General features: G+C 43.8%; 1 protein-coding gene and 1 long non-coding RNA gene across 2 annotated transcripts in view; one reads left to right on the top strand and one right to left on the bottom strand.

The window, feature by feature from the left end:
* Positions 1–6,724: 6,724 nt before the first annotated feature.
* LOC139537816 (uncharacterized) lies at positions 6,725–8,778 on the bottom strand. The gene is made up of 3 exons (XR_011667605.1): positions 8,653–8,778; positions 7,048–7,170; positions 6,725–6,961 (listed from the first exon to the last, which is right to left on the bottom strand). It is a non-coding gene; the product is annotated as an uncharacterized lncRNA (long non-coding RNA).
* The window catches only part of LOC139537815 (ubiquitin domain-containing protein 2-like), a 77,205-nt gene continuing 60,657 nt past the window's right edge, over positions 8,678–25,225 (top strand). The window contains exon 1 of the mRNA XM_071339627.1: positions 8,678–8,910. Coding sequence (XP_071195728.1) covers positions 8,841–8,910 — 70 coding nt within the window. The 5' untranslated portion in view covers positions 8,678–8,840. The remainder of the gene's footprint in view (positions 8,911–25,225) is intronic.

Genomic DNA, 25,225 nt, shown 5'->3' with positions numbered 1-25,225 from the left:
CTCTGGGCTGCTGGAAAAGGAGGTTACAGTTCTGTGAACACTGCCTAACACAAATCGTCCTAGCAGTTCTTCGGCCGAGGCATTACGGCATACACTCCCATCCATATATTTATTTGGACACACACAAGAGATCAATATGGCAGCGTAGTGCTCTGGCCTGGCTGAGACGCGTTTTGCAGGGATAATGGTAAATCAATGAGAGGACTATCAAATTGGAACAAGACGCCGGCTCTGACTGTCAAGCTTTTATGGACTGGTAAACACGTATAGGCTGTCTGAGCAGCAGCAGCAAAGAGCCTCACGTCTCCTTAAACGCTGAAAGGTCTCAAATCAACACTTCCATTGATTATGTGTTAATCATCAACTGAGAAGAGGTTTGTAGTTAATGGTTACTTTGAGATTGTGGTTAAAGTGGAACTGATCAATACGTGTGAATGACAAAGTGTCTTTAACCTCCGTCTCTCTGTCCCTCTAGGATTGAACCACACTGTTCAGTACATCCTTATTTCTATAGGACTAGACAGACATTCTCTTCAAATTATGGACGACAAAGATGTGTACATTTTCCCCTCCTCTACTAACAGGGAAGAAGAAAGACAAACACGATCACCTGTCTCAGGTCTAGCCAACTCCAACACTCTGCTGCCCTCTGCTGTTTAGAAAGCATATTTCCTTTAGATTCTGATTTTGGTGCCTATGTCTCACTATAAAGTCAATAAACAGTGATGACCATCTTTGATTTCTCTGAAGGGATTCTGCTTGTGGTTCTATGAACACTTATACCATATGAATGTGACAGGATATGGTTCATAAAGCCAGACAGACACAACATGTCATTGAGCCACAGCATGTCTATGGTTTATACCTTTCCTTCTCAAATAGGCTACAGTTTCACCAGGCTGTAAGAAATATCAGGGTCTAATCATGTAATCATGTAATTCATTGGGGTTTTCTGGACTTTTTAATCTGTGAAATATGGTATCAGTTATCCTTTGAGGCCAGGGTTCCAACTGTTGTCCATTGTTTCACTTCTACAAGGATTACTTGGTATTCTGTATTCTCACTTGGTATTCTGTATTCTGTCACTTCAATGAGTTTCAGCTGAAATACAACATTCTTGAGATATTTTCGTTTTAATCCAGGTTTTTGTCATCCATCAATCCAGGTTTCTCTTTACATAGACGAGACAGACATGCAGATAACTCTATCACCAGTGTTTGCCTCAGGACACACACAAGAGGGCGCCATATAGCAGATTCAGAATCGCTTCCATGTACTGATCTTAATCATAATTGTATAAACTGCCTTAATTTTGCTGGACCCCAGGAAGAGTAGCTGCCTTGGCAGTAGCTAGTGGGGATCCATAATAAATACAAATACAAAAACAAAAATCACAGATTTGGTGTAAAATGTCCACTGGCACTGGGAACAGAAGATTTGTACTTTCTGTGGTAATGGAGGGGTTGTTGTTTAAGTTGGGTGGAGGCGTTATCTTTGCAGCTGAAGAAATGCCGACTGCATTTGCATCATGAGCAGACACAACAATATGATTTATTGTCTCCTAAATAAAGTGCCCAGGTCTGATACATCCATTGGTGGAAAAAGTACCCAAGTGTCATACTTGAGTAAAAGTAAAGATACCTTTATAGAAAATGACTCAAGTAAGAGTGAAAGTCACCCAGTAAAATATTACTTGAGTAAAAGTCTAAAAGTATTTGGTTTTAAATAAACCTTGGGAACATAATTTCTGTTCACTGCTGTTAATTCTGAACGCGTCACCTCTAAAGAGAGTAAACATACAGTACATAAACTCCCTTTTTCAGGACCCGATCTTTCAAAGATAATTCATAAAAATCCAAATAACTTCACAGATCTTTATTGTAAAGGGTTTAAACACTGTTTCCCATACTTGTTCAATGAACAATAAACAATTAATGAACATGCACCTGTGGAACGGTCCTTAAGACACTAACAGCTTACAGTGGGTAGGCAATTAAGGTCACAGTTATGAAAATTTAGGACACAAAAAAGGCCTTTCTACTGACTCTGACAAACACCAAAAGAAAGATGCCCAGGGTCCCTGCTCATCTGCGTGAAAGTGCCTTAGGCATGCTGCAAGGAGGCATAAGGACTGCAGATGTGGCCAGGGCAATAAATTGCAATGTCCGTACTGTGAGACGCCTAAGACAGCGCTACAGGGAGACAGGACGGACAGCTGATCATCCTCGCAGTGGCAGACCACGTGTAACAACACCTGCACAGGATCGGTACATCCGAACATCACACCTGCGGGACAGGTACAGGATGGCAACAACAACTGCCCGAGTTACACCAGGAACGCACAATCCCGCCATCAGTGATCAGACGGTCCGCAATAGGCTGAGAGAGGCTGGACTGAGGGCTTGTAGGCCTGTTGTAAGGCAGGTCCTCACCAGACATCACCGGCAACAACTTCGCCTATGGGCACAAACCCACCGTCACTGGACCAGACAGGACTGGCAAAAAGTGCTCTTCACTGTCGAGTTGTCTCACTAGGGGTGATGGTTAGATTCGCGTTTATCGTCGAAGGAATGAGCATTACACCGAGGCCTGTACTCTGGAGCGGGATCGATTTTTGAGGTGGATGGTCCGTCATGGTCTGGGGTGGTGTGTCACAGCATCATCGGACTGAGCTTGTTGTCATTGCAGGCAATCTCAACGCTGTGCGTTACAGGGAAGACATCCTCCTCCCTCATGTGGTACCCTTCCTGCAGGCTCATCCAGACATGACCCTCCAGCATGACAATGCCACCAGCCATACTGCTCGTTCTGTGCGTGATTTCCTGCAAGACAGGAATGTCAGTGTTCTGCCATGGCCAGCGAAGAGCCCGGATCTCAATCCCATTGAGCACGTCTAGGACCTGTTCGATCGGAGGATGAGGGCTAGGGCCATTCCCCCCAGAAATGTCCGGGAACATGCAGGTGCCTTGGTGGAAGAGTGTGGTAACATCTCACAGCAAGAACTGGCAAATCTGGTGCAGTCCATGAGGAGGAGATGCAGCTGGTGGCCACACCAGATACTGACTGTTACTTTTGATTTTGACCCCCCCTTTGTTCAGGGACACATTATTCCATTTCTGTTAGTCACATGTCTGTGGAACTTGTTCAGTTTATGTCTCACTTGTTGAATCTTGTTATGTTCATACAAATAATTACACATGTTAAGTTTGATGAAAATAAAACACAGTTGACAATGAGAGGATGAGTTCATATACAAACGTATGTGGACACCCTTTGAAATTAATGGATTCGGCTATTTCAGCCATACCCGTTGCTGACAAGTGTATAAAATCAGACACACAGCCATTCCATCTCCATAGACAAACATTGGCAGTAGAATGGCTTTACTGGAGAGCTCAGTGACTTTAAATGTGGCACCATCATAGGAAGCCACCTTTCCACCAAATCAGTTAGTAAAATTTCTGCTCTGCTCGAGCTGCCCCGGTCAACTGTAAGTGCTGTTATTGTGAAGTGGAAACATATAGGAGCAACATCGGCTCAGCCGCGAAGTGGTAGGCCACACAAGCTCACAGAACGGGACCGCCGAGTGCTGAAGCGCGTAGTGCGTAGAAATCGTCTGTCCTCGGTTGCAACACACGCTACTGAGCTCCAAACTGTCTCTAGAAGCAACATCAGCACAAGAACTGTTCGTTGGGAGCTTCATGAAATGGGTTTCCATGGTCGAGCAGCCGCACACAAGCCTAAGATCACCATGCGCAATGCCAAGAGTCGCCTGGAGTGGTGCCGCCATTGGATTTTGGAGCTGTGGAAACGCGTTCTCTGGAGTGATGAATCACGCTTCACCATCTGGCAGTCCGACGGACGATTCTGTGTTTGGCGGACGCCAGGAGAACGCTACCTGCCCGAATGTATAGTGCCAACTGTAAAGTTTGGTGGAGGAGAAATAATGGTCTGGAGCTGTTTTTCATGGTTTGGGCTAGGCCCCGTAGTTCCAGTGAAGGGAAATCTTAACGCTACAGCATACAATGACATTCTAGACTATTCTGTGCATCCAACTTTGTGGCAACAGTTTAGGGAAGGCCCTTTCCTGTTTCAGCATGACAATGCCCCCGTGCACAAAGCGAGGTCCATACAGAAATGGTTTGTCGAGATCAATGTGGAAGAACTTGACTGACCTGCACTGAGCCCTGACCTCAACCCCATTGAACACCTTTGGAATTAATTGGAACGCTGATTGCGAGCCAGGCCTAATCGCCCAACATCAGTGAGCGACCTCACTAATGCTCTTGTGGCTGAATGGGATCCAGTCCCTGCAGCAATGTTCCAACATCTCGTGGAAAGCCTTCCCAGAAGAGTAGAGGCCTGTTATAGCAGCTATAATTTTGGAATGAGACATTCGACGAGCATGTGTCCATATACTTTTGGTCATGTAGTGTAAGTCACTTCAAGGAATTTGACATTATCCTCTCAGTTGTGTTGGTTTTAGAAGTGTTATAAAAAGCATAGCTTTTTAAAAATAAATATTTTGTGTAGAAGTGTTGACAATCTTCGAATTAACTGAAAGCTATAACAATAAATAAAGAGAGTCGCACACTCTATGTATAAACTCCCAGTCATTTATTGGGTAAAACACCAAAGTTCCAGCGTCACTGTGCCTTCTTCAGGGCTTTGGGATTGTTCCCAACATTCCAATTCTGACACGGAATCTCCCAGTGAATTCAACAGTCTATTTTCTTTAGTTGCTACGGCAAAGAGTCAGGTGATCCTGGCTCAGAGAAGGTTGGAAGACTGAACCAACACTCCAGGATTTTCCTAGTTTACTATTCTAGATTCCTCCTACTTTCTCAGCCTCTGGCTGCTCCATGCTTCTGTAGTTGTAATTACGTTGTACTAAATCAAATCAACTGTTATTTGCTTTGTAAATTGAGGTAGACGAACAGTGAAATTCTTCCTCACGGGGTTCTTCACCAACAACGCAGAGAGAAAAAGATAGAAACAATTATAACACAAGGAATAAATACACAATGAGTAATGATAACTTGGCTGTATACACGGGGTACCAGTACCGAATCGATGTGCAGGGGTGCAAGGTAATTGAGGTAGATATGTACATATAGATAGAGGTGAAGTACCTAGGTAACAGGATAGATAATAAACAGTAGCAGCAGCGTACGTGATGAGTCAAAAGAGTTAGTGCAAAGAGGGTAAATGTAGATAGTCCGGGTAGCTAATTGGTTAACTATTTAGTAGGCTTATTTTAGCAGGAAATGATGTTCAGGGTCCTGTTGGTTCCAGACTTGGTGCACCGGTACCGCTTCCCGTGCGGTAGCAGAGACAACAGTCTGTAACTAACTTCTTCACGACTGTGTTGGTGTGTGTGGACCATGTTAATTCCTTAGTTTTGTGGACACCTAAAAACATGAAGCTCTCGACCCGCTCCATTACAACCCCGTCGATGTGGATGTGGGCGTGCTCGGCCCTCCGTTTCCTGTAGTCCACGATCAGCTCCTTTGTCTTGCTGACATTGAAAGAGAGGTTGTTGTTCTGGCACCACACTGACAGGTCACTGATCTCCTCTCTGTAGACCAGGGGTGTCAAACTCATTTCGCATCGTGGGCCACATACGGCCTAGGGAGATGTCAAGTGGGCCGGACCATTAAAATTATACCATACTCTGCTATAAATAATTAAATTAGGTAGCTGGCTTTTACCGCTGCTTCACTGACTTCTCGGCTCTGGATGAAAGTTGACTGCTGTTTCCTCAGACCCGCCAGCAATTCGTTAATCTTATCTCTTCTCAGTTGTCCTTGCAAGCCGTCATATTTTTCGCTGTGATGAGTCTCGTAGTGGCGTCGAATATTATATTCCTTCAATACCGAAACTTGTTGCAAACACACCAAGCACGAAGGTTTTCCGTGCATCTCTGTAAATAAATAGGACGTGGTCCATTTTTCTTTGAAAATTCTACACTCCTTATCTACTTTTCTCCGTTTGGATAACGACATTTTGGCTAATGAGGGTGTAGCGGAGAGGTAGAGACCAAGGTATTAACAACGTCGTAACAAGCAGCAGATGGCGCATTGATACCGTCTGCTGTTTTCAGTCTGTCTCAGTGATGCAGCTTGTCTTCTACTCTGATGGAAAGAGTGCGCCCCTTAGCGGATAATCCATGAATTGCAGCGAATTAAAAATATTAATTCCATGTCTTTTATGCATTTTTTCCACTTTCAAATTATCCTGCGGGCCTGATCGAACCTCCTTGGGGGCCGGTTCCGGCCCGCGGGCCGTATGTTTGACACCCCTGCTGTAGACGGTCTCATCGTCGTCAATGATCAGACCTACCACCGTCGTGTCGTCAGCTAACTTGGAGTTGGAGTTGGAGTTGTGCGCGGCCATGTCTCCCACATTAGTATTTCCTGACATACATTATGCTGACCTTTATATTTAAAAGCCTGCAGGATATTTCATTGATTTTCCATGCCTTAAAACAAACAATCAGCAGTTGAAACAATAACAGAGCATTATCCCCACCCCTGTTTTGGGAAAAAGCTAAGGGATGCAAGGACTGACCATTCATGATATCAAAATGACAGTTTTAACCATAGTATTTGTTTACATTTAGTTTGTTTACAAACATTGGAGTAAAACAACCTTATATTTTGGGTTCTGATGGTGTCATGTGGAGCGGAACCCAAGAGCAGACTCAGACGAGGAGACTGGGATAAGGTAACCAAGTTATTTATTGAAACAAAGGGGTAAGATGGGGTGCAGGCCAGGGGAAGCTCGGGCAGGCTGCAGAAAGTCAGGTGCGGAGGATGAGGCTGGAACGAGGGGAGTTGGGACTGGGTAAGCAGGTCCGGAGAGGAATTCAAGGACGCAGTGGAGCGGGGGTCCAGGACAGAGTAGCAGGACTGACGAGACGTGGGACTGGAGACAGGGGCCAAAGTCAGAGCGGATAGAACTGTTGCAGAGAGGAAAACAGCGTCAGACAAGGGAAAACAGGCACAGCACGAAAACAGGATCTAAGCAGGAACAAACAGATAAAACCTCAGACTGACTGCACAGAGGTCACGATCTGGCAGCGTGGAAGTGGCAGGGCTGAGTATTTGTAGAGTTCTTGATTATGGAACAGTTTGCAGCTGGTGGGGATCTGCTCTGCCTCCAGCACACCTGTCTCCGCCCACACAATCACACACACACACACAGAGAGGAAGAGGGAGAGTGTACTGGGGGAGTGGCGGCAGGTTAGGGAGACACAGGATGAGAAGTAGAGGGCGTGGCAGGAGCAGATATAACATATGGTCTTCAAGAATCAATGGGTACAAATCATTCATTTATAATTCCAGATTGCTCCTTCAAAGAAATAGGCTAGTAGGTCTGATGTCAAGTCCTTGTAGTGGTCTTCTGATGCACAATGGGGCAGCAGTGAACACTCAATTAAAACAAGATGGAAGAAGTGGCTGTCATTGTGTTTTAAAACAAGATGGAATAAGTGTCTGTCATTGTGTTTAAAACCAGATGGAATAAGTGGCTGTCATTGTGTTTAAAAGCAGATGGAATAAGTGGCTGTCATTGTGTTTTAAAACAAGATGAAATAAGTGGCTGTCATTGTGTTTAAAACAAGATGGAATAAGTGGCTATTATTGTGTTTTTGGAGGAGAGAGTTGAAGGAGAGAGTTGGAGAAGAGAGTTGGAGAAGAGAGTTAGAGGAGAGAGTTGGAGAAGAGAGTTGGAGAAGAGAGTTGGAGAAGAGAGTTGGAGAAGAGAGTTGAAGGAGAGAGTTGGAGAAGAGAGTTGGAGGAGAGAGTTGGAGGAGAGAGTTGGAGAAGAGAGCCACTGATGTATTATTAGGTTAAGATTACTTCCATTTTAGGGGGGAAATGCCTAACATCTTAACATGCCAAAATTAGACAGAACAGCTTGAAAATCCGATGAGGCTGAAGATAAGGCCCATGCTGAGTCTATGACTGAGTAATTTATTTACTTATTAGGGCAGGCTGTCTTTTAGCCGCCAGAGTATAATGTAAAAGGACTCCAGGTCTTGCAGTTGTAAGATGTGCGTGCCTGTGGCCACAACACCCAAGAGGGCCTGCCTATACACTGGTGAAGGTGTAGACACTAGATACTGATCACACAATGTTACACTTCTGGGACGTATTGGGATACGGTAGTATTAGAGTCAGTAAATTAGAGGAAATACTAAACTATAAAAACGATAGCAATAGAGTCAGTATATTCAAGGAAAAACTAAACTTATCATCTAAATTGGGAACATTTTCCTGGAAAAACAGATTTAAAAGCGTATAAAGTATCAGTAGTAGTAGCATGCATTACTAGTCTGCATAAGGTGAATTTGAAAACCCAGCGGTGTGTAGCCTTTAGAACCACAATAATAAAGGAAAGAATTTGATAGAGAAGAGTGGAATAGAGTAGAATAGAGTATAACATTATATAGTGAACTAAAGAATAACAGAATAGAATAGAACATAATGGTTTCACATCTGATTTCACATTTGATTTTCACCCATGTGCTTGAAATTGCCCTGGTATGCATGGGGGACAATGCATTATACTAGAAACTGTTCTCATCTCAGTTACACTATGTTGAGTTGTGTTCTCCCCGTCCTCCCTTCTCATCCGCCCATTCTTTACCTCTATTTCCTCCCTCTCAGTACCCCTTCTTTTCTCTTTTAGAAGCGGTCACCTTGTGATGTGTGTTCACTCCGCCTCTTCCCAGCTGATGCTCGCGCCCATTCAATTTCTATTCTGAGAGGAAGACTTTGAGCAAGAGGGGACAGAAAACAAGAGGGGTCTGCGAGGGTAGCGCAGTTAAAACATCCATGGGTGGTTGTGTGGGTAGTCACCATGATTCTTCAGGCAGTTTAAACGAAAATTCTGACGGAACTGGAGGTAAGAAATGAGTTACATACCTTCGGGGTGGTTTTTGGTCGATGATTGGTGGTTTTTGGTTACACGCTGACTTCATGCGCCTTGTTCCCCCTTGTGTCTTCCCGTTATTGCAGCCGCCTATAACATCGTGGCGGCCACGTCTATAGCCCCATCCGGCCTCATGCGAATAGTAGTTAGCTATTTAGGCAACATTTGATGATCTTGAAAATGCTTACTGTTCCGTGTTAAATGACTGCTTTTGTCTGTTTTGAATGAAGGCGTTTAATGTTGTAGTTAGACATCCTGCTAGCATGCTAGCTATAGCTATCTTTCTACACAATAAATGTGGGTCACTGTTTGTCTCAGGAATGCAGAACATCATAACGTTACATGCGGTTATAAAATATTGTAACTCAAATGATGCTTTGTTGTGTTCACAGATACATTTTTGCAATCATATAACCTAATTCTGTTTCATTTAATCCGTATTTTCTTGGGGTCGACATTCTAAAGTGGGGGAGCGTGACATTTTTAATTCGCAGCTGCAGGAGGATGGGGGAGTTGCACCGAAACTTGCTTTAAATAACTAACAGTGGTGGTGGTTCCTGGTTCATTGACATGTCCAACAATTATACTGTATTCAATAATAACCCAGAGTTGCATATCTCATCTCATTGACGCACATCATTTAATGGATATTATGTGTTCATTCCAGTAGTATATAATGTGCTTTAATCCAGTGCTTTGTGAATGAGAAAGACGGGTATTCATATAATGGTTGGCTCTTAACTGCGACCCCTTAGGTGGTTATTTCACACTGTTATTTCCTCACCGCGTAGGGATATCAGATGTTTAATGTTACAGATGTTGGTGTTATGATTTTAGGTGGTGTGATTCAGTTTAGGTTTGAGGGGTAGGGGCTTGTACATGTACACATAAGTCTGTGATAGCTCCTTGCATAGATAACCGGTATTGATCTGCTTCATGTTTGCATTGCATATGCACATGGCAAAAATTTACTTTTGTTCTATGTCCCTTGAGGTGGTCCTCCCAATGCAACAGTGTCCCGAGGTCACTGGTATATCACATGCTGTTAGGTCTACACACCATTATATTGCTATTACCAGGCAGTGAAGTTTGTGCTGTAACCAAATGTGTACTGTGGACTGCACATTGCTGAACATGTGTTGAGCTTCTATAACTCACAACTTGTCAAGATTCTACAAAATAACATAGCTAGCTTGGCCGAGAGAGAAAGCGCAACAGGGATCTGATTTTGATACAAGAGGCTGCGTTATACATAGACTTGAAATCACTGGCCACTTTTATACTGGAACACTAGTTACTTTTATAATGTTTACAAGTTTTGCATTACTCATCTCATACTGTATTCTATACTATTCTACTGTATCTTAGTCTATGCCGCTCTGACGTTGCTCTTCCAAATATTTATATATTCTTAATTCCATTCCTTTACTTTAGATTTGTGTTTATTGTGTGTATTGTTGTGAAATTGGTAGATATTACTGCACAGTTGGAGCTAGAAACACAAGAATTTCGCTACACGCGCAATAACTTCTGCTAAACACGTGTATGTGACAACTAAATGTGATTTGATTCCTCCAGGGAGCGGCTAGTTATTACACTCCTTTTGTCTCAATGGTTTTTGACTTTTCACACGAGAGTAAAGCCAGCAGACTGTAGCTCAGGAGAAAGTATCAGCTTATAAGTATTCTGGACATGCATTGTTACCTTGACTCTCAGCCATCGCTTGTTTCTGAGCAAGAGAGTACTGCTTTGATGAAGGTTTCAATGCACATCTTCCCTTGTAGTAATGGGCATTACCAGTCTTTTCAGTGAGACAGATCTTTTGGCTCCTCTCACCTAAATTAGCCATTCATTTGGCACCCAAATGTCTCTTTTGTTCAGTAGTGCTTAAAGGGATGCTACCGTGCCTATAGACTTCCAGTCATCAGCTGGGCTAGACAATCTGGACCCTCAATTTCTAAAATTATCAATTGTTGCAACGACTATTACTAGCCTGTTCAACCTCTCTTTTGTATCGTCTGAGATCCCTAAAGATTGGAAAGCTGCCGTGGTCATCCCCCTCTTCAAAAGGGGAGACACTCTAGGCCCAAACTGTTACAGACCTATATCTATTCTGCCCTGCCTTTCTAAAGTATTTGAAAGCCAAGTTAACAAACAGATCACCGACCATTTCGAATCTCACCGTACCTTCTCCGCTATGCAATCTGGTTTCCGAGCTGGTCATGGGTGCACCTCAGCCACGCTCAAGGTCCTAAACGATATCATAACCGCCATCGATAAAAGACAGTACTGTGCAGCCGTCTTCATCGACCTGGCCAAGGCTTTTGACTCTGTCAATCACCGCATTCTTACCGGCAGACTCAACAGCCTTGGTTTCTCAAATGACTGCCTCACCTGGTTCACCAACTATTTCTCAGATAGAGTTCAAATTGGAGGGCCTGTTGTCCTGACCTCTGGCAGTCTCTATGGTGGTACCACAAAGTATTGAGATAAACTTTTGTTATTGACCAAATACTTATTTTCCACCATAATTTGCAAATAAATTCATAAAAAATCCTACAATGTGATTTTCTGGAATTTTTTTTCTCATTTTGTCTGTCATAGTTGAAGTGTACCTATGATGAAAATTACAGGCCTCTCTCATCTTTTTAAGTGGGAGAACTTGCACAATTGGTGGCTGACTAAATACTTTTTTGTCCCACTGTATATATATATTAAAACACTTAAATCGGCCGATTAATCGGTATCGTCTTTTTTTGTCCTCCAATAATCGGTATCGGCATTGAAAAATCATAATCGGTCGACCTCTAATTAGAACCAGTGATTTTTTTATCCTTAGGTAGTGGAATAACCTTTGAGTCTTTCCAGGCTTCTGGGCACACCTCATACATCAAGCACTTATTAAAAATATGAGAGATTGGTGTAGATATTTGGTTAGCTGTAACTCTAAGCAATTTGGCGTCTAGATGATCTGTACCAGGCGACATGTCATTCGAAGGAGACAACAGCATCCTTTCTACCTCTTCCTGTTCTACTTGATGACATTTGAACCTGCATTGCCTCTCCTTCATGATACAATCTTTTATACGGGTATATGACATGGAGCCATCAGTTGGTGTAACGGCTGTCGTCTTCCTCCTCGTCTGAGGAGGAGAAGTTAGAAGGATCGGAGGACCAATGCGCAGCGTGGTAATTGTTCATCTTATTTAATGAAGTGAACAACTCAAAATACAAAAACAACAAAGTGAAAACCGAAACAGTTCTATCTGGTGCAGACACACAAAGACTGAAAACAACCACCCACAAAACCCAACAGAAAACAGGCTACCTAAATATGGTTCCCAATCAGGGACAACGAATGACAGCTGCCTCTGATTGAGAACCATATCAGGCCAAACACAGAAAACCAACACAGAAATAGAAAACATAGATTACCCACCCAACTCACGCCCTGACCACACTAAAACAAAGAAAATACCAAAGCACTATGGTCAGAATGTGACAGTTGGAATCATAGCATTCCTCAACTTGTCCACTTTGCCTGTAAAATATTCATTGAAGTAGTTTGCGATGTCGTGTGGTTTTGTAATAAATATACCCTCTGATTCAACAAAAGAGGCGGACATGTTTGAATCCCTACCCATAATAGCGTTCAACATTCTCCACAGTTTTTTCCCATCACCCTTTACTTCATTAATTTTGTGCTGATAGAATCCCTTCTTCTTTATTTTGTTTAGCTTGGTTACGAGATTTCTTCATTTATAATAACTTTGCTTATCAAACAGGGTGCCAGATTTATGTGGTACTTTTTTGGCATCATAACGTTGAATCATTAAATTTCTCAGCTCCTCATCAATCTATGGGGCACCGTTTGACCTCACAGTACATTTTCTTAAAGGGGTATTCTTATCAGCTATACTCATCAATCATTGCATAAACAAACTTAGTGACATTTCACTTCTAACCGTTGCACATTCTTAATCTCATCCACAAATGAGTCCTGATTAAACCCTCTGTAGGACCTGCGGTAGATTACCTTAGGGCCAGCCTTGGTATTTTAGTTTTCCTAGTGAGTGAGTCCTGATTGAACCCTCTGTAGGACCTGCGGTAGATTACCTTAGGGCCAGCCTTTGGTATTTTAGTTTTCCTAGTGAGTGAGTCCTGATTGAGCCCTCTGTAGGACCTGTGGTAGATTACCTTAGGGCCAGCCTTGGTATTTTAGTTTTCCTAGTGAGTGAGTCCTGATTGAGCCCTCTGTAGGACCTGTGGTAGATTACCTTAGGGCCAGCCTTGGTATTTTAGTTTTCCTAGTGAGTGCAACCACATTACGATCGCCTAATACCATTCATACAGCTTTAGAACAACGTTCAGCCATGTTGGTAAAAATGTGATCGATACAAGTTGATGATGTAATACCAGACCTATCAGTGAACGTTCTGGTTGGTGATGTCATAACTTGGGTCAGGTTACATACATTGGCAACAGAAATACATTTCTTTCTCATTGGACAGTTGGTGTTAAAAAAAAATCAATATTCATGTCTCCCCAAAAATATATTTCCCTATTTTCATCAGATACCTTATCCAACATTTAACACATTACATCAAGATATTTGACATCAGCACTAGGTGGCCTATAGCAGCAACCAACTACTATAGGTTTCATATGTGGTCAATGCACCTGTACTCATAGCGCCTCTAATCCATTCACCATTAAGTACTTACGTTGTTTTGCTGGAATATGTACTGTATGATAGCTAGCAAATTAATTAGCTAAATAACGTTCGCCTGCCTAGCTGGAACTTCTGAAGGAGGAAAATGTTTTAGTTCTACAATTTCCAAAAGCTAACCAAACAAAAACATCATTACTTTTACGAGACGTGTTTGTGCCGTTATGTGCATTAGTAACACAATTTCGAACTTACTTACATTCGTTTTTACTTCCACTTGTATATTGACTTCTCTATATTGATGTTGAGGTTTAAGTTTCGGCTGACTTTTCTTAGCGGATGTACAATCATCGCGAATTTAATTATGGGGTGTTTCAGGCTTCGAAGTGAACATAGTTGTACACTCGCAAACTCGATCACAAACGAGGGCTGAGGGGTTATGTTGCGAACTTCCCTTGTTTGGCTAATCGTTTGGACCGACGACCTTAGATGGTGACGGGGATTCCCCCAAGGGCATAAGGCGAGGGTAAGTGGAGGAGGGTGTGTCTTTTATGAGTTTGAAACGCAGCCATCGTATCTATTTTTGTGTGTGCTAGGTAGTGTTGGCTAGCGCTAGTCGGCTGTACCTGCGCCAAAACAACAGTATTTTTGTGTGTGCTAGGTAGTGTTGGCTAGCGCTAGTCAGCTGTACCTGCGCCAAAACAACAGTATTTTTGTGTGTGCTAGGTAGTGTTGGCTAGCGCTAGTCAGCTGTACCTGCGCCAAAACAACAGTATTTTTGTTCATCCTATAGCTTGTTCTCCTTCTTTTTAAATAGTCAACCAACATGTTTTGAGCACTTTTATATCTATGACTGATCAAAACTAATTTTCTCATGCTCTGCAGCAGACATAGAGTGAGAAAACGGAATAAATCGCAGTATCGAATCGCAATACATTTACATTTACATTTAAGTCATTTAGCAGACGCTCTTATCCAGAGCGACTTACAAGTTGGTGCATTCACCTTATGCCCAATTTGTAAGTCGCTCTGGATAAGAGCGTCTGCTAAATGACTTAAATGTAAATGTAATGATATCCAGTGGAACAACCACTTTACAATAGTGCATCTAACTCTTTTAAAGGGGGGGGGTTAGAAGGATTACTTTATCCTATCCTAGGTATTCCTTAAAGAGGTGGTGTTTCAGGTGTTTCCGGAAGGTGGTGATTGACTCCGCTGACCTGGCGTCGTGGGGGAGTTTGTTCCACCATTGGGGTGCCAGAGCAGCGAACAGTTTTGACTGGGCTGAGCGGGAGCTGTACTTCCTCAGAGGTAGGGAGGCGAGCAGGCCAGAGGTGGATGAACGCAGTGCCCTTGTTTGGGTGTACGGCCTGATCAGAGCCTGAAGGTACGGAGGTGCCGTTCCCCTCACAGCTCCGTAGGCAAGCACCATGGTCTTGTAGCGGATGCGAGCTTCAACTGGAAGCCAGTGGAGAGAGCGGAGGAGCGGGGTGACGTGAGAGAACTTGGGAAGGTTGAACACCAGACGGGCTGCGGCGTTCTGGATGAGTTGTAGGGGTTTAATGGCACAGGCAGGGAGCCCAGCCAACAGCGAGTTGCAGTAATCCAGACGGGAGATGACAAGTGCCTGGATTAGGACCTGCGCCGCTTCCTGTGTGAGGCAGGGTCGTACTCTGCGAATGTTGTAGAGCATGAACCTACAGGAACGGGTCACCGCCTTGATGTTAGTTGAGAACGACAGGGTGTTGTCCAGGATCACGCCAAGGTTCTTAGCACTCTGGGAGGAGGACACAATGGAGTTGTCAACCGTGATGGCGAGATCATGGAACGGGCAGTCCTTCCCCGGGAGGAAGAGCAGCTCCGTCTTGCCGAGGTTCAGCTTGAGGTGGTGATCCGTCATCCACACTGATATGTCTGCCAGACATGCAGAGAAGCGATTCGCCACCTGGTTATCAGAAGGGGGAAAGGAGAAGATTAATTGTGTGTCGTCTGCATAGCAATGATAGGAGAGACCATGTGAGGATATGACAGAGCCAAGTGACTTGGTGTATAGCGAGAATAGGAGAGGGCCTAGAACAGAGCCCTGGGGGACACCAGTGGTGAGAGCACGTGGTGCGGAGACAGATTCTCGCCACGCCACCTGGTAGGAGCGACCTGTCAGGTAGGACGCAATCCAAGCGTGGGCCGCGCCGGAGATGCCCAACTCGGAGAGGGTGGAGAGGAGGATCCGATGGTTCACAGTATCAAAGGCAGCCGATAGGTCTAGAAGGATGAGAGCAGAGGAGAGAGAGTTAGCTTTAGCAGTGCGGAGCGCCTCCGTGACACAGAGAAGAGCAGTCAGTTGAATGACTAGTCTTGAAACCTGACTGATTTGGATCAAGAAGGTAATTCTGAGAGAGATAGCAGGAGAGCTGGCCAAGGACGGCACGTTCAAGAGTTTTGGAGAGAAAAGAAAGAAGGGATACTGGTTTGTAGTTGTTGACATCGGAGGGATCGAGTGTAGGTTTTTTCAGAAGGGGTGCAACTCTCGCTCTCTTGAAGACGGAAGGGACGTAGCCAGCGGTCAAGGATGAGTTGATGAGCGAGGTGAGGTAAGGGAGAAGGTCTCCGGAAATGGTCTGGAGAAGAGAGGAGGGGATAGGGTCAAGCGGGCAGGTTGTTGGGCGGCCGGCCGTCACAAGACGCGAGATTTCATCTGGAGAGAGAGGGGAGAAAGAGGTCAAAGCACAGGGTAGGGCAGTGTGAGCAGAACCAGCGGTGTCGTTTGACTTAGCAAACGAGGATCGGATGTCGTCGACCTTCTTTTCAAAATGGTTGACGAAGTCATCCGCAGAGAGGGAGGAGGGGGGAGGAGGGGGAGGAGGATTCAGGAGGGAGGAGAAGGTGGCAAAGAGCTTCCTAGGGTTAGAGGCAGATGCTTGGAATTTAGAGTGGTAGAAAGTGGCTTTAGCAGCAGAGACAGAAGAGGAAAATGTAGAGAGGAGGGAGTGAAAGGATGCCAGGTCCGCAGGGAGGCGAGTTTTCCTCCATTTCCGCTCGGCTGCCCGGAGCCCTGTTCTGTGAGCTCGCAATGAGTCGTCGAGCCACGGAGCAGGAGGGGAGGACCGAGCCGGCCTGGAGGATAGGGGACATAGAGAGTCAAAGGATGCAGAAAGGGAGGAGAGGAGGGTTGAGGAGGCAGAATCAGGAGATAGGTTGGAGAAGGTTTGAGCAGAGGGAAGAGATGATAGGATGGAAGAGGAGAGAGTAGCGGGGGAGAGAGAGCGAAGGTTGGGACGGCGCGATACCATCCGAGTAGGGGCAGTGTGGGAAGTGTTGGATGAGAGCGAGAGGGAAAAGGATACAAGGTAGTGGTCGGAGACTTGGAGGGGAGTTGCAATGAGATTAGTGGAAGAACAGCATCTAGTAAAGATGAGGTCAAGCGTATTGCCTGCCTTGTGAGTAGGGGGGGAAGGTGAGAGGGTGAGGTCAAAAGAGGAGAGGAGTGGAAAGAAGGAGGCAGAGAGGAATGAGTTAAAGGTAGACGTGGGGAGGTTAAAGTCACCCAGAACTGTGAGAGGTGAGCCATCCTCAGGAAAGGAACTCATCAAGGCGTCAAGCTCATTGATGAACTCTCCAAGGGAACCTGGGGGGCGATAAATGATAAGGATGTTAAGCTTGAAAGGGCTGGTAACTGTGACAGCATGGAATTCAAAGGAGGCGATAGACAGATGGGTCAGGGGAGAAAGAGAGAATGTCCACTTGGGAGAGATGAGGATCCCAGTGCCACCACCTCGCTGACCAGAAGCTCTCGGGGTGTGCGAGAACACGTGGGCAGACGAGGAGAGAGCAGTAGGAGTAGCAGTGTTATCTGTGGTAATCCATGTTTCCGTCAGTGCCAAGAAGTCGAGGGACTGGAGGGAAGCATAGGCTGAGATGAACTCTGCCTTGTTGGCCGCAGATCGGCAGTTCCAGAGGCTGCCGGAGACCTGGAACTCCACGTGGGTCGTGCGAGCTGGGACCACCAGGTTAGAGTGGCGGCGGCCACGCGGTGTGAAGCGTTTGTATGGTCTGTGCAGAGAGGAGAGAAGAGGGATAGACAGACACATAGTTGACAGGCTACAGAAGAGGCTACGCTAATGCAAAGGAGATTGGAATGACAAGTGGACTACACGTCTCGAATGTTCAGAAAGTTAAGCTTACGTTGCAAAAAAATCTTATTGACTAAAATGATACAGTGCTGCTGGCTGGCTGGTGAAGTAGGCTAGCTAGCAGTGGCTGCGTTGTTGACTTAGTTTGAAAGTGTAGCTGGCTAGGTAGCCTCGGTAACTGGCTAGGTAACCTTGACAATTACTCTAAACTACACAATTATCTTGGATACAAAGACAGCAAAGACAGCAAAGACAACTATGTAGCTAGCTAACACTATACATATAGAATTGTTGGAATCGCAATACATATCGTAGCAGCACCTAATAATATTGTATCGTGAGGTCTCTGGCAATTCCCTGCCCTAGTGAAAATGTCCAAGAAAATGTCACTAAGAGGGCTATCGGCCTAGCTACAGTGACTTGCGAAAGTATTCACCCCCCTTGGCATTTTTCTTATTTTTTTGCCTTACAACCTTGAATTAAATTTGATTTTTGGGGGGTTTGTGTCATTTCATTCATTTAATGTTGGCAAAATATTTTTGGGCAAGTGGTAGGCAGTGGCAAAATATGTTTTATTGTGAAACAAACAAGAAATAAGACAAAAAAACTGAACTTGAGTGTGCATAACTATTCACCCCCCAAAGTCAATACTTTGTAGAGACACCTTTTGCAGCATTTACAGATTCAAGTCTCTTGGAGTATGTCACTATAAGCTTGGCACATCTAGCCACTGGGATTTTTGCTCATTCTTCAAGGTAAAACTGCTCCAGCTCCTTCAAGTTGGATGGGTTCCGCTTGTGTACAGCAATCTTTAAGTCATACCACAGATTCTCAATTGTATTGAGGTCTAGGCTTTGACTAGGCCATTCCAAATGTTTCCCCTTAAACCGCTCGAGTGTTGTTTTAGCAGTATGCTTAGGGTCATTGTCCTGCTGGAAGGTGAACCTCCATCCCAGTCTCAAATCTCTGGAAGACTGAAACAGGTTTCCCTCAAGAATTTCCCTGTATTTAGCGCCATCCATCATTCCTTTAATTCTGACCAGTTTCCCAGTCCCTGCCGATGAAAAACATCCCCACAGCATGATGCTGCCACCACCATGCTTCACTGTGGGGATGCTGTTCTCGGGGTGATGAGAGGTGTTGGGTTTTCCCCAGGCATAGCGTTTTCCTTGATGGCCAAAAAGCTCAATTTTAGTCTCATCTGACCAGAGTACCTTCTTCCATATGTTTGGGGAGTCTCCCACATGCCTGTTGGCGAACACCAAATGTGTTGGCTTATTTCTTTCTGGCCACTCTTCCATAAAGCCCAAAGTGGTCCTATGGACAGATACTCCAATCTCCGCTGTGGAGCGTTGCAGCTCCTTCAGGGTTATCTTTGGTCTCTTTGTTGCCTCTCTGATTAATGCCCTCCTTGCCTGGTCCGTGAGTTGTGGTGGGCGGCCCTCTCTTGGCAGGTTTGTTGTGGTGCCATATTCTTTCCATTTTTTGATAATGGATTTAATGGTGCTCCGTGGGATGTTCAAAGTTTCGGATATTGTTTTATAACCCAATCCTGATCTGTACTTCTCCACAACTTTGTCCCTGACCTGTTTGGAGAGCTACTTGGTCTTCATGGTGCCACTTGCTTGGTGGTGCCCCTTGCTTAGTGGTGTTGCTGACTCTGGGGCTTTTCAGAACAGGTGTATATATACTGAGATCATGTGACAGATCATGTGACACTGAGATTGCACACAGGTGGACTTTATTTAACTCATTATGTGACTTCTGAAGGTAATTGGTTGCACCAGATCTTATTTAGGGGCTTCATAGGCAAGAGGGTGATAAAAAAACTAAAACAAGAGCCTCTCCCTCAGCGGTTGTGTTTGTGCTTGCGAACAACATGGATAATAAGATATTGGAGTAGCCTGTCTGTTGTGTTAACTTCACAACTGTCCGAGTTATTGATGTGCCTGTGCTATTATTTCTTTTAAAAAAAGGAATCCATACTACGGTTTCTTACTGTATCTAAATTCCAACTAACACCAATTTCCTTTCATTCAATGGCCTTAGCACTTATAAATGCTTTTTACTGTAAGTGATTTAAACCATTACATTTCCTACTGAGGAATACAAATATTTAGTTGAATGATATTCTCCATTCATTCATCCCCAAACTCATTACAGCTTTCCTAGTTGCTTCGCTTTGCCCTCAAGTCACTGATCTCATTAGTGGAAGAATTATCTTCAAAATTGCCTCCCCGTTTGCCGTTGACCCTGACCCCCCTCTGCCGCTTCACTGGAAAGAGCCAGGCGACAGGACAGAACAAATCCAGGATCAGCTGATGCATGGCACATCCCAGTGAGCCCACCGTTGTATGCCAGCCAGTGTCTCCTTCTCCTAGCTAGTCATAATGTCTGCCCTCAGCAGCAGCAGCAGCAGCAGCAGCACCAGCAGCAGGCTGACAGGGCCCACCTTCACAGACAGGCCCTGTGTCACAGTTTACACTACTGTTGAGGAACTCAGGTTGGCAGAGCAAGGCACCCAGGTGTGTGTGTCCGTGGGGGTACTGTGTGTGTGTTGGGAGGTGAAACCAGAAACACATGCCTGTGCTGCATAATGCAGTGTGTGAGATCTCAGACGTCCTCCTCACGACATCCCTGCCTCACCTGTCCGGCCCTGTTGCCATGGTGATGAGAGATGAGGGGGGGTCTGTGACACAGGATTGTTAACTCATCCACTCACCCTCGAGGATGAAAAAAACAACACTGGATTGGTGTAGATGGAGTTCCTACCTAATGTCTTACACCAATCCAATGCTTTGAAATTCTTGAATGAATGCACATTTTGGGGAGAATTTGAATTGGGATTTAGTCATATGGAGCCAGTGGTGAGTGACCGTATCCTACATGCAACAGCCAAACACAGCCCTAAGCTGACTGACTCTATACTTCACTGGCTGGCAGCTTACTGCCATGTTCGACCTCAGATGTACACTCCGATCTGTGCCTTGCAGTTGGAGTTTGTGTCATTTGACACGTGTCATGTGACCTGAGTACATGTGTATAGACACAGCCGGTGAAATAGAACACTGCTGTATTTACAATCTCCCTCGGCTCTCTTGCACAGACAATGACAGCAGCCATTATAGCTGATCCTAATGATCAGTGGTCAGGAAGACAAAGAGGACACAAACCACTCAAGATCCTATTTTAGTGTCAGCATGACCCACAGCGGCTAAGTGACCAGAGTCATATACTATAGAGGTCTCAATCTATGGATATAGAAGATTCACATACTTTGTATTAGGTGTATCTCAGTTTGTGTCAGTCATTTCCTGAGTCCTGAGGTTTTCCTATCACTATAGGCCTGGAGTTTCTTCTGGTCAGGTTCAGGAATAACTCTGGTCCCTTGTCATTTCTCCATGTAGTAGGTCTCTATCAGTGGGACTCGGTCCCCTGCTGCTGTCCCCTGCTGCTCTCCTCTGCTGCTGTCCCCTGCTGCGGTCCCCTGCTGCTGTTCCCTGCTGCTCTCCTCTGCTGCTGTCCCCTGCTGCTCTCCTCTGCTGCTGTCCCCTGCTGCTGTCTGTCCCCTGCTGCTGTTCCCTGCTGCTGTCTGTCCCCTGCTGCTGTTCCCTGCTGCTGTCCTCTGCTGCAGTCCTCTGCTGCTGTCCTCTGCTGTTGTCCTCTGCTGCTGTCCTGTACTGGTCACACTGGCAGACCTGCTAGTCCACAGCTGACCTCATACTAAAATCTCATAGTGGTACTGACTGACTGTTCGCATACTAACATCTCACAGTGAGACTGACTGACTGACCTCATACTATTGAGAAAAATAATCAGAAAATTCAGGAGCCCCATTTTAACAGTAAAAAGTAGTAGTAGTAGGCCTAATGGTAGTAGTAGTAGTAGTAGTAGTAGTAGGCCTAATAGTTGTAGTAGTAGTAGTAGTAGGCCTAAAAATTGTAGTAGTAGTAGGCCTAATAGTTGTAGTAGTAGTAGTAGTAGGCCTAATAGTAGTAGTAGTAGGCCTAATAGTAGTAGTAGTAGTAGGCCTAATAGTTGTAGTAGTAGTAGTAGGCCTAATAGTTGTCGTAGTAGTAGGCCTAATAGTTGTAGTAGTAGTAGGCCTAATAGTTGTAGTAGTAGTAGTAGTAGGCCTAATAGTTGTAGTAGTAGTAGTAGGCCTAATAGTTGTAGTAGTAGGCCTAATAGTAGTAGTATTAGTAGTAGTAGTGGTAGGCCTAATAGTAGTAGTAGGCATAATAGTTGTAGTAGTAGTAGTAGGCCTAATAGTTGTAGTAGTAATAGGCCTAATAGTTGTAGTAGTAGTAAGCCTAATAGTTGTAGTAGTAGTAGCAGTAGGCCTAATAGTATTAGTAGTAGTAGTGGTAGGCCTAATAGTAGTAGTAGTAGTAGTATCAGGCCTAATAGTAGTAGTAGGCCTAATAGTTGTGGTAGTAGTAGTAGTAGTAGGCCTAATAGTAGTAGTAGTAGTAGTAGTAGTAGGCCTAATAGTAGTAGTTGTAGTAGGCTTAATAGTTGTAGTAGTAGTAGGCCTAATAGTTGTAGTAGTAGGCCTAATAGTTGTAGTAGTAGTAGTAGGCCTAATAGTTGTAGTAGTAGGCCTAATAGTTGTAGTAGTAGGCCTAATAGTAGTAGTAGTAGTAGGCCTAATAGTAGTTGTAGTAGTAGGCCTAATAGTAGTAGTAGGCCTAATAGTTGTAGTAGTAGGCCTAATAGTATTAGTAGTAGTAGTGGTAGGCCTAATAGTAGTAGTAGGCATAATAGTTGTAGTAGTAGTAGTAGGCCTAATAGTTGTAGTAGTAATAGGCCTAATAGTTGTAGTAGTAGTAAGCCTAATAGTTGTAGTAGTAGTAGCAGTAGGCCTAATAGTATTAGTAGTAGTAGTGGTAGGCCTAATAGTAGTAGTAGTAGTAGTATCAGGCCTAATAGTAGTAGTAGGCCTAATAGTTGTGGTAGTAGTAGTAGTAGGCCTAATAGTAGTAGTAGTAGTAGTAGTAGTAGTAGGCCTAATAGTAGTAGTTGTAGTAGTAGTAGTAGTAGGCCTAGTAGTAGTAGTAGCAGGCCTAATAGTAGTAGTAGTAGTAGTATGCCTAATAGTAGTAGTAGTAGTAGGCCTAATAAGTGTAGTAGTAGTAGGCCTAATAGTAGTAGTAGTAGTAGCAGGCCTAATAGTAGTAGTAGTAGTAGTAGTAGTATGCCTAATAGTAGTAGTAGTAGTGGGCCTAATAAGTGTAGTAGTAGTAGTAGGCCTAATAGTAGTAGTATTAGTAGGCCTAATAGTTGTAGTAGTAGTTGGCCTAATACGTGTAGTAGTAGTATACCTAATAATAGTAGTAGTAGTAGTAGTATGCCTAATAGTTGTAGTAGTAGTATGCCTAATAGTAGTAGAATACCTAATAGTAGTAGCAGGCCTAACAGTTGTTGTAGTAGTAGTAGTAGTAGTAGGCCTAATAGTAGTAGTAGTAGTAGGCCTAGTAGTAGTAGTAGACCTAATAGTAGTAGTAGTAGTAGGCCTAATAAGTGTAGTAGTAGTAGTAGTAGGCCTAATAGTAGTAGTAGTAGTAGGCCTAATAGTAGTAGTATTAGGCATAGTAGTAGTAGTAGATGTAAGCCTAATAGTAGTAGTAGTAGTGGGCCTAATAAGTGTAGTAGTAGTAGAAGACCTAATAGTAGTGGCAGGCCTAACAGTTGTTGTAGTAGTAGGCCTAATGGTTGTAGTAGTGGTAGTAGACCTACTGGTTGTAGTAGTAGTAGGCCTAGTAGTAGTAGTACTAGTAGTAGGCCTAGTAGTAGTAGTAGTAGTAGTAGTAGTAGTAGTAGTAGTAGTAGGCCTAATAGTAGTAGTAGTAGTAGTAGGCCTAATAAGTGTAGTAGTAGTAGAATACCTAATAGTAGTAGCAGGCCTAACAGTTGTTGTAGTAGTAGGCCTAGTGGTTGTAGTAGTAGTAGGCCTAATAGTAGTAGTAGTAGTAGTAGGCCTAGTAGTAGTAGTAGTAGGCCTAATAGTAGTAGTAGTAGTAGTAGGCCTACTAGTAGTAGTAGTAGTAGTAGTAGCCTACTAGTAGTAGTAGTAGTAGTAGGCCTAGTAGTAGTAGTAGGTCTAGTAGTAGTAGGCCTAGTAGTAGTAGTAGTAGTAGGCCTAATAATAGTAGTAGTAGTAGTAGAAGACCTAATAGTAGTAGTAGTAGTAGTAGGCCTAATAGTAGTAGTATTAGTAGGCCTAATAGTTGTAGTAGTAGTTGGCCTAATACGTGTAGTAGTAGTATACCTAATAATAGTAGTAGTAGTAGTAGTATGCCTAATAGTTGTAGTAGTAGTATGCCTAATAGTAGTAGAATACCTAATATTAGTAGCAGGCCTAACAGTTGTTGTAGTAGTAGTAGTAGTAGGCCTAATAGTAGTAGTAGTAGTAGTAGACCTAATAGTAGTAGTAGTAGTAGTAGGCCTAATAAGTGTAGTAGTAGTAGTAGTAGGCCTAATAGTAGTAGTAGTAGTAGTAGGCCTAATAGTAGTAGTATTAGGCATAGTAGTAGTAGTAGATGTAAGCCTAATAGTAGTAGTAGTAGTGGGCCTAATAAGTGTAGTAGTAGTAGAAGACCTAATAGTAGTGGCAGGCCTAACAGTTGTTGTAGTAGTAGGCCTAATGGTTGTAGTAGTGGTAGTAGACCTACTGGTTGTAGTAGTAGTAGGCCTAGTAGTAGTAGTAGGCGTAGTAGTAGTAGTAGTAGGCCTAGAATAGTAGTAGTAGTAGTAGTAGTAGGCCTAATAGTAGTAGTAGTAGTAGGCCTAATAAGTGTAGTAGTAGTAGAATACCTAATAGTAGTAGCAGGCCTAACAGTTGTTGTAGTAGTAGGCCTAGTGGTTGTAGTAGTAGTAGGCCTAATAGTAGTAGTAGTAGTAGTAGTAGTAGTAGGCCTACTAGTAGTAGTAGTAGTAGTAGGCCTAGTAGTAGTAGTAGGCCTAGTAGTAGTAGGCCTAGTAGTAGTAGTAGGCCTAATAGTAGTAGTAGTAGGCCTAATAATAGTAGTAGTAGTAGTAGTAGAAGACCTAATAGTAGTAGTAGTAGTAGGCCTAATAGTAGTAGTAGTAGTAGTAGGCCTAATAGTAGTAGTAGGCCTAATAGTAGTAGTAGTAGTAGTAGGCCTAATAGTAGTAGTAGTAGTAGAAGACCTAATAGTAGTAGTGGTAGTAGAAGACCTAATAGTAGTAGTAGTAGTAGTAATTTGTAAGTCGCTCTGGATAAGAGCGTCTGCTAAATGACTTAAATGTAAATGTAGAAGACCTAATAGTAATAGTAGTAGTAGGCCTAATAGTAGTAGTAGTAGTAGTAGTAGTAGGCCTAATAGTAGTAGTAGTAGTAGTAGTAGGCCTAATAGTAGTAGTAGTAGTAGTAGGCCTAATAATAGTAGTAGTAGTAGTAGAAGACCTAATAGTAGTAGCAGGCCTAACAGTTGTTGTAGTAGTAGTAGTAGTAGTAGGCCTAATG

The sequence above is a fragment of the Salvelinus alpinus genome, chromosome 13, assembly GCF_045679555.1.
Source record: "Salvelinus alpinus chromosome 13, SLU_Salpinus.1, whole genome shotgun sequence".
Classification (NCBI taxonomy): Eukaryota; Metazoa; Chordata; class Actinopteri; order Salmoniformes; family Salmonidae; genus Salvelinus; species Salvelinus alpinus.
The sequence above is the reverse complement of the archived record's forward strand: the minus strand, read 5'-3'. Positions and strand labels throughout refer to the sequence as shown.